At 47.8% G+C, this 9849-nt stretch overlaps 1 protein-coding gene across 1 annotated transcript; it reads right to left on the bottom strand.

The window, feature by feature from the left end:
- Positions 1–215: 215 nt before the first annotated feature.
- LOC117053165 (coiled-coil domain-containing protein 33-like) lies at positions 216–6994 on the bottom strand. Its single transcript, XM_033160715.1, has 4 exons — positions 6685–6994; positions 2808–3262; positions 916–1125; positions 216–272 (listed from the first exon to the last, which is right to left on the bottom strand). Exons 1-4 carry the CDS (start codon positions 6992–6994, stop codon positions 216–218), a joined length of 1032 nt encoding a protein of 343 aa, XP_033016606.1.
- Positions 6995–9849: the final 2855 nt, after the last annotated feature.

The raw sequence follows: 9849 nt of genomic DNA, 5'->3' as shown, positions 1-9849 counted from the left end.
ACATCAGGATGGGTGCAGTTTTATCGCCACTTTAGGCAGCTGCGCTCACCCTCAAACCCCAAGACTTGTTATAAATAGCATTGGCTAATGTCTCCCCCATCCCTCAGCTGCCAGCTCTGCCTTGACGCTTTAACTGCCCTTTACAATAACTACAGCTCACGGCTGATTAATATCGATCGCCATTTCCTCTGCGTCGAGACGTTTGCCAGGCAAACTCAATCAGGGCCTCTGCAATTATCGTCGTCATCTGCAGACAAAGGCATGCGCATGTTCTAGAGACACAAAGGGGGGAAGGGAGGGAGCCCCTCCCTCCAGCACACATCGTTCCTGTCAAATGCTACTACATGATAGGAACACAGGGATCTTTCAAATAGGTGCTTTTGAATAAAATGTGGTCAGTGCTTCCTCTGAGACAAGTCCCTATTTGGTCAGGTTTTTATTTCTGCAGTGCAGGAGTCACAGCTGAAGAATCCTTGGCAGATAGCGCCCCCCCCCAAACCTCTGCTTAGAAACCTCTAAGGAAGGAGGGTCCAAGGGAGAGTGTTCCGCTGTCAAACAGCTCATACGGTCAGAAAATTATTTCTGAATCTACTTTCCTGTAACTTTAATTAGTTTTTAAAGGTAAAGGTAAAGGTACGCCTGACCATTAGGTCCAGTCGCGGACGACTCTGGGGTTGCAGAGCTCATCTCGCTTTACTGGCCGAGGGAGCCGGCTTACAGTCGTTGTAGGTATTGCCCACCGCATTGACCAGGAACAGAGACCTGCGCCCCACCCCCGATGCTGCTGGACTCCATTTCCCATCATCCCTGACTGTGGGCCATGATGGCAGCGGGCTGGTGGTAGCTGGAGTTCAGCAGCATCTGGAGGGCCACAGGTCCTCCATTCCCTGCACAGACCAAAAGTCATTGACTTACCAGCACCCCTGAAAATATATTCTCAAAAAGCAGCTCGGGGCTGTATCCTGGCGAAGGGAGGCGGAGTCTGGCATCACTTGGCAATCGCCTTGGCAAGGCTGGTGAGGAGGAAGTGGAAGAGGATGGCAGAGAGGACAGCTGTTCGTCAGAAAACTCTTTCATGGCTCCAGGAGAGGCTTCCTGTTGAGGCTCAGGTAGGCTGGGCAGCAACTGAGGGGAAGAGAAAGCCCAGGAGTCATGCTTCCTGGATGGATGGATTACATTTCTATCCTGCATCTTCAATTCTCCAAAGAGGCACAAATTCTCCTGGATGAGCACCTGGAAACCTGTGGAATCTTGCTACCACTCGGCAGAGACTAGGGGTGGCAGCCAACTTTTGTAACACACACATCACATCACATCTTAAAAATATAGAATAAGGTGACTTCCTGCATTGTTGTCAGGTGGAAGCAGGTTGCGCTGTGTCAGGCCATCTTTTATACTTAATAGTCATATCCTTTATAATATCATCCTTGCGAGTCTTTTCTTTTACGTTTATGTTAAACTTAATTTCCATATCCATATTGTTTCGTATATATCTCTACACACTGCCACTCTCTCTTAATTTTTTGCTTGGGGCAGCCCCTAATTGATGCCGTTAATTTTGCCATCTCCATAAATTCAGAGATCTTAATTCTCCATTCCGATAATTCTGGTATTTTTCCTGTTTTCCCATTTTTTGCCACTAGTAATCTAGCCACTGCTGTCACATAGAGGAATATATTCTTTTTATCTTTGGGGATATCATTGGTTATTAAGCTTAACAGATATGCTTCTGGCTTTTTGAGAATTGTGCTCTTAAATATTCTTTTCAACTCTTCATGTATCTTGGTCCAAAATTGTTTAATCACCTTACACCCCCCACCACATATGGTGCATTGTTCCCACCTCCACTTTACATCTCCAACAAAGGTTTGAATATTTTTTATAGATCTTTGCCAATATTTAACATACTGTATATTTAAGCTTGAGAGTCCCATGGACTCTCTTGAGAGTCCCATGGACTGCAAAAAGATCAAACTTATCCATCCTTAAAGAAACCAGCCCCGAGTGCTCACTGGAAGGACAGATCCTGAAGTTGAGGCTCCAGTACTTTGGCCACCTCATGAGAAGAGAAGACTCCCTGGAAAAGACCCTGATGTTGGGAAAGATGGAGGGCACAAGGAGAAGGGGACGACAGAGGATGAGATGGTTGGACAGTGTTCTCGAAGCGACTGGCATGAGTTTGGCCAAACTGCGGGAGGCAGTGGAGGATAGGGGTGCCTGTCGTGCTCTGGTCCATGGGGTCACGAAGAGTCGGACATGACTAAACGACTGAACAACAACAACATATTTAAACTACAGTATATTCTGGCGTATAAGACTACTTTTTAATCCAGGAAAATCTTCTCAAAAGTCGGGGGTCGTCTTATACGCCGGGTGGAAAATCTGTGGTTGAGTATATCTCAAACTCTATATTTTAACTGGAAAAGTTGGGGGTCGTCTTATACACCCAGTCGTCTTATACGCCAGAATATACGGTACCATGATTACTGACTAATTTTTGCATCTTCCTGCCATTCAGCGTGCACCTTACTTTCTATATCTGCCGAGAGTGAGTTCAATTCACGCATCTGATATGGAATCTGGTCCACAAAAGCTTATTACGCCACCACAAATTTATTAGCCCTGCAGGAGCCAGAAAGACTCTTGGATTGGTTTCAAGAAAAACAATTGCAATATACAGATAGCACACTAGAAAGCGTGGTGGCAAGCTGCGGGTCACTATTCTCTTTTCACATGCCCTCCGCCATTCCTAACGCAACAAATTGCAGTGCAGAAGCAGACCTGGCCCTTGCTCAGACATTCCTTACCCCTGGTGTGCAGGACTCCTCAGATGGCCAAGGGTGTGGCTCAGGAGCAGATGTAGGGTGAATCTTCTGTGGGATGGGCAGAGACTGGGAAGGTGCTAGGGAGCTGGTTCCAGCCGGCAGGCTCCTCTCCTTCAACTTGGGGGGTGGCAGAGGACTGGTGGGTGCCTGCTTCTTGGCAACGGGCCGGTGCTCATGGAACGACACCGCGTAGGCCAGCCTCCCACAATGCATGGCCAGGTCATCGCTGCCCACCCGCAGAAGCACCATGATGTCACCATAGCGGTACAGGTCCTCGTCTCTGCTGGCGAAGAGATTCATCCGGGGCTGGTTGGTGCGGGGGTAGATAGCGAAGAAAGCTTCCCCGGCCAGGACACTGGTCCTCAGCGAGGAACCGCGAAGGCGCAGGGCTTCTATTCGCAGCCGGGCGTCGTGGTTTTTGTCATTTTTGCAGAAGCCTGGATGGGTGGAGAGGGGAGAGCAAACAGCTGTTAAATCAAGGTGGCACCCAAGCCATCCGCAGCGAATCCAACCGCTTACCTCCAACAAATAATGCGGCAGGCTCACCCCACTCACTGCCCCCTATCAAATACAGCGCACACACCTCACGGTGCAGCAATTACACAAAGTTATCACCACAGGTTGTCTTGTGGGGGAGTTGTGTGAAGGAAAACTGAGATTTAAAGTCTCTGGCAGGGGTGGAGCAAACAAGAAAAGTCTGTTTTCAAGAAAAGAATCCCTACCCTACCCTGTTCCCTATCTCACTCCCATCTCAATTCCAGCTCTACCTCTGAACCCGAACCTTGTCTCAAATCCAGCCCTATCTCTCTCCCTCAGAAACAGCTCCTTTTATCCTCCCTCCCAAAGTGCTGGCTCCGCCCCCTCTGACTAGCTGTCTTGGTAGCCAATCAGAGGGAGGCTCTAGCCCTCAGGTGGTGTTTCAGAGCAACTGCATCACCAGATTCTGGTCTGGCTCAGCTGTCCATCACACCATCCATTTAAAGCACACATCTTCCCCCCCCCAAAAATCCTGGGATCCATAGGCTACCCCTCACAGAGCACCCTTAAACTACTGTTCCCGGGAGTTTTGGGAGAAACAAATGTGCTTTCAACAAGTGGCGCAGCCCAAATACTGAGGGCAATTGGTCGTAGCTGCTCTGCCCTTTTAAAATGTCAGCCCCAATTTCCCCAAACCGGTAACTTGAGGTTGAAAGCAGCTGTAGGTCCTTTGCAAAAACATGCAGGGAAATTCTGTGGGAATGTTTAGGAGTGTGGATGAGTATATATTATTTATATATCTCAATCCCAGCTTGTGTGAGCAAGCTCCAAACTTAGCAGAGTCACATTCCCTTTTAAGACACAGCAGAAAACAGTTGCACAGGCTTGCTAAAGCCTCTATAAGAAATATATATTCCTGGTATATTCCCCTTCTTCCCTCTTAAAAGCAAAGACACAATACAGTACTGATTATTAGATATAAAGGAGTTTACTTACAGACATCCAAGAGTCATAGTACAGGCTCAAAGAGGCAGATAAACTTAGACAAATCTATTTACATGTGGTGAAGCTGCTTCCATAGGGCTTCACCTCTGCTTCTTTCAGCTGCAAGCTGAGAGAGAGCATCCTGCTTGTTCAAAGGCCGAGGCAAAATGGGAGAGTCTTCTTTGGGTTCTTGTTCCCAGGTAAGACCACACCTACTTCTGGTTCCTGTAACTCAGTCCAGGTAAACAGGAAGTTAAGCTTGGAGGACTGAGTTACCTTCATGTCCACTCTAGCAGTGTTGGGTTTGGCTGCTCTGTGTTTACATCCCACAAATTCACTAGTTTAGACTCTCCTGGAGTGGGGGGGGGAGGACACCTATGACAATAGATGCAGGTCACCCAATTGAAGTGGAAGTTGGAGGGCACCCCCGAATGTCATCTAGCCCAACCTTCTACTCCAAGGATCGGGATCCTCAGGCCTGCGGGCCGAATGCAGGCCTCCAAGCCTGTCTCTCTGGCCCCAGAAAATCTCCCTAGGCTATACCACATCCCCAGCCAAACCCTGGCAGGGATGAATCTTTAAACTGTGACCATCCCTCTTGCTTGGCTAGATGGAGGATACAGAGAGGGATGGGTGATTGTGTGTGGAAATTACTCTGCGACTCAAAGGTAAATACCAGAGGCGTAGCAAGGTAAATTGGTACCCGGGGGCAAAAAATTTTTTGTCAAACCCCCCCCCCCCCAGGCATGGGAAGGTCAAGTGGTACCTGGTGCAGAACATTTCTTGTCAACCCCCCCATTGATTCCCCCCCACCGCAAAAAATGTTTTTACATTATTTCATATTTTTCACAAAGCAATAATAACAAGTAATAATAATAAAAAACTTTTATTTATATCCCACCCTCCCCGGCCGAAGTCGGGCTCAGGGTGGTTAACATCAGATACATAACATTGGTATAAAATCAAACAATAATTAAATTACCTCCTAAAAAGATCTCAAAATCAAATTAAAGTCTAATTAGATGGCTTTCCACAGGGTTAGGGTTGGGAACAGTAAGTGTTCTCTGAACTGAAATTCCAGCCTTTATGACATAGGAAAACAGCCAAGTGAACAGCTATTTTGGTGGAGGAGGGTCAAGATATTAACTGATATGCATGAAATTTCATATATAGCTATATAATCCCTAGTATAGTAAGATAAGACCTTCGGAGCAGGCATTTTAAAAAAAATTAAAAAACAACAACATTTTTTTCAAAAAGAAATTCCTTCATAATTTGTCACCCCCTCCATTATGGAACCCGGGGCGGCCCGCCCCCCGCCCCTCCTTTGCTACGCCCCTGGTAAATACACATTCATTGCTCCACCCCGTTTTCCCTCTGGCCCTGCATTTCATCAAATGTGCCCCAGAAGAGATTGTGGCCTCAGTCTGAAAAAGGCTCCCCTTCCCATTGCAAGGCAGGAAACTCAAATCTAGAGCATCCTGTCAGAATAGAATCATCGGAACCTAAGACGAGCCTGCAGGATCAGGCCAAGGGCCCACCTAGTCCAGCATCCTGCTCTCACCATGGCCAGCCAGGTGTCTGTGGGAGACCCGCAAGCAGAACCCCAGCACAAGAGCAGCTCTTTCCTCCTCTCGTTTCCAGCAACTGGTGTTCAGAAACATTGATGCCTCCAATTTCGAACGCCTTCCGTACAGACAGTGCTTTTTTCTGGGGGGATACAGGGGGACACATACCCCTAAACATTTTGTGAATCTAAGCTTGGCCTCATTGAGGGGCAGTATTTCAATATGAGTAAGAAAATGAGAGTACCCCTAAACTTTTTTTTTAAGGAAAAAAAGCACTGCCTACGGATATCAGGCAGGTGCCACCTAAAAACATTTTTTATCCAGGCAAGGCTGGATAAAACTTGACACGAGTCTTTAGACTCAGCTATACAGCTGCAAATAAAACATTTGAAGTGTGTTGTAAAGTGTGTTATGTAAATATGACACTAGATGGCAATGGTGAGCTATGGCAAATTCAATATATTTTTCAAAACTTTTTTTTAAAGCAATTTCGCAACATTTTTATGTGTCTAGATTCCACCCAAATCTGTTTCTAGTCCATTGTTATTTTAACTGTTCAATTGTATTAAACTAACGTTACATTTTCTTAGCGATAATTTCAGTGCTTTGTCTTTTTTGTAAACTGCTTTGTACAAATTTTGTGAAATAAGTAAATAAAGTTTAAAAAGGGACATCAAAGGTCGTCTAGTCCACCCCCTGCCAGTGCAGGAACCTCACTACTGTGGCAGTGGGTTAGGGTGAGATCTGATCCTCCCGATCTCTCCTAGGTGGCGAAGGACTCATCCTGCTTCCCATGCTCTTCCTGCTTCCCGTCCACCCTGACTTCTTACCTCTGGGCAAGGTAAAGAGGAACTGCCTCTTCTCAAACGCATAGACTTCATTCAGGTTGCTTTGCTCGACAATGTCGGTCGTGGCCGTGTTGGTGTAAAGGGGGTCCCCCTCGTTCACCCGCAGTTGCACCCCAGCGCCAGATCCCTCCAGCAGTGGATTCTCCACCGTGAGCCTCAGAGCATACCTCCCGGCCTCATTGAACTGCACGCTCACCAGCTCAAAGTCCAAGTCTAGGACCTTCTCCTCAGCTTTCAGCCGCGACTTCTGCAAAGTCAGAGGGACGCGGGGCTCCACTGTCTTGCCAGCCATGGCTCGCCAAAGCCGCAGGACGGAAAATGTGGCAGTGAGGAATCCAGAGACTGCTAGCAGTCGCTTGGATGTGGCCCACTAGTAACGCCGCCAGTGTGGTGTAATAGTTAAGAGCGGTAGACTCGCAATCTGGTGAACCGGGTTCGCGTCTCCGCTCCTCCACATGCAGCTGCTGGGTGACCTTAGGCTAGTCACACTTCTCTGAAGTCTCTCAGCCCCACTCACCTCACAGGTTGTTTGTTGTGGGGAAGGAAGGGAAAGGAGAATGTTAGCCGCTTTGAGACTCCTTCAGATAGTGATAAAGCGGGATATCAAATCCAAACTCTTCTTCTCTGTGCTCCTCCATGGATTAGCCCTTCCCTTGACCATGTAGACTGCACCGTCATTGAGGAGTTGCTGTTGTCTCATGTGGGACAGATGCCATCAGCAAATGAGGCCTGAGAAAAGGGGCTTTCTCCAAAGCAGGTTTCCTCTATTGCCCAAGACGGGCCCCAACATTTCCTCCAAAACGCCCGGTTTCCTTCTCCATGCACTTCATGCTCCACAGCCCATTCACTGGAAACTTGTGCATTCAGGGAGAGAAAAGGAAAACCACAATGCGAACCCTGGCTGGGGAGCAGTTTAAGAAACCAGTTGCTCCTTCAGCAGCCGTGAAAAGCTCTCTGCAATTGGAACCACTGAAAAGGAGACACCTTTCCAACAAACTTCATAGGTGGGAGATGGCAGAGAGAAGTTTGTTTGGATGGAGCCTTGGCAACTCAGTGCAAAAGTGCCGCTTGCCTTCAGGTAAACAATGGTTGTCGTGCTTAGCAAGCAAGGGTGGGGTCAGCGAGATATCCAAGATTTTAAAAATCAGCGTACACACAGGACAGCTACTAAATCTAGTACGGCTCATAACTTTATTTCATTTTTTACATTATGTAGAAAGACAGATATAACCCACTCAGTGTTAAAGCTTGACACTATTTTAGCTGTTTTAAATTTGCGTGGGTATTTTGCTGCTGTTGTTTTCATGGAGGGAGGGGAGATGTGTCTGGGAGGAGAGGAGGGAGGTCCCAATTGCAGCGGTTCAGGGTAGGGGGAGTTATGGTGTGGGAGGTGGGCAGGCCAGGTACAGGGGGGGCACAGCTCTGGGTCGTGTGCCAGCCTCTCCCCCAACCTGGAGAGTCCTGTTTGCCTATATCCTTCTGAAATTGTGGCACCCAATTAGTAAGGCTCAAGGATGTGGACAAGGTGCTCAGAGCAGCCAGGGCGACCACTTGTATTCTGGACCCTTGTCCCTCTTGGCTGATAAAAAATAGCAGGGAGGGGACAGCCAGCTGTGCCAGGGAGGTGGTTAATGCCTGCCTGCGAGAGAGGGTGGTCCCTGCCTGCTTGAAGGAGGCAGTGGTAAGAAACCATCCCTGGATTTGGAAAAATCTAAGCAATTACCAGCCAACTGCCCATCTCCCCTTCTTAGTGAAGGTCCTTAAATGGGTGGTCAAGGACCAGATCCAGGTGCCTTTGGAGGGAACTGATGTTCTAGATCCATTTCAATCAGGGTTTTGGCCTGGTTTCGGCACAGAAATTGCTTTGGTTGCCCTATTTTGTTTGTTACTATGGTAAAGGTACTAGGGACGCAGGTGGCGCTGTGGGTTAAACCACAGAGCCTAGGGCTTGCCGATCAGGTCAGCGGTTTGATTCCCCGTGATGGGGTGAGCTCCTGTTGCTCGGTCCCTGGTCCTGCCAAGCTAGCAGTTCAAAAGCACGTCAAAGTGCAAGTAGATAAATAGGTACCGCTCCGGCGGGAAGGTAAACGGCATTTCCGTGCACTGCTCTGGTTTGCCAGAAGCGGCTTAGTCATGCTGGCCACATGACCCGGAAGCTGTATGCCAGCTCCCTCGGCCATTAAAGTGAGATGAGCGCCGCAACCCCAGAGTCGTCCGTGACTGGACCTAATGGTCAGGGGTCCCTTTACCTTTACCTATGTTAATGGTGCTACTATTAGCATATAAAGCCCCTAACAACTTGGGGTCAGTTTACCTACAAGATTGCCCTACTCCCCGTGTGCCCACTCAATCACTCGATTGGCGGAATGGGCACTACTAGAGGTGCCACGTGATACTTATAAGAACTTAATCATTTAGTGTGGCAGCACCTACCCTCTGGAACTCCCTGGAACTTTACATAAGCCTACTCAGACACGGGGCATCTGTTTGGTCACAGGGAGAACATTATGCTGGATTAGATGGGTCACTGGCCTGATCCAGCAGCCTCTTCTTGTATTCTTATGTTCCAAATTGAATGCCGCCCTACAAAATTTGTACATGTACATACGACTGTATTGCATCTGATCCATCCACTATAATTATTAAGTTTGCAGATGATACTACCATAATAATTACAGGTGGAGATGAAACAGTGTACAGGGGGAAGGTTAAAAAAAAGTATCTGCATGGTGCCTAGAGAATAACTTGCACCTAAATATTAGCAAGACAAAGGAGATGGTGTTGGACTTTTGGAGGAAGAGAGGGGAACTAGTCCTGTTGTATATCGGGGGAGTTGTGTGGAGAGAGTCTCTTTCTTTAAATTCCTGGGAGTTTACCTTAGTGAAGACCTCACTTGGAAAAACAATATAACTCGGGTGGTTAGGAAGGCCCGACAGAGACTCCATTTCCTCAGGGTCCTGCGAAAGAACAATGTTAAACAACAACTGATGACCTCCTTCTGCCACTCCACAATAGAAAGTGTCCTCTCATATTGTATCACAGTGTGGTACAATGGCTTGACAGCCACGGACAGAAAGTCTTTACAGAGGGTGGTGAACACAGCACATGATATCATGGGCTGTCCCCTGAGCCCGCTAGATGACATCG

The sequence above is a fragment of the Lacerta agilis genome, chromosome 9 (genome assembly GCF_009819535.1).
Source record: "Lacerta agilis isolate rLacAgi1 chromosome 9, rLacAgi1.pri, whole genome shotgun sequence".
Classification (NCBI taxonomy): Eukaryota; Metazoa; Chordata; class Lepidosauria; order Squamata; family Lacertidae; genus Lacerta; species Lacerta agilis.
This window is presented reverse-complemented; position numbering and strand designations above follow the sequence as displayed.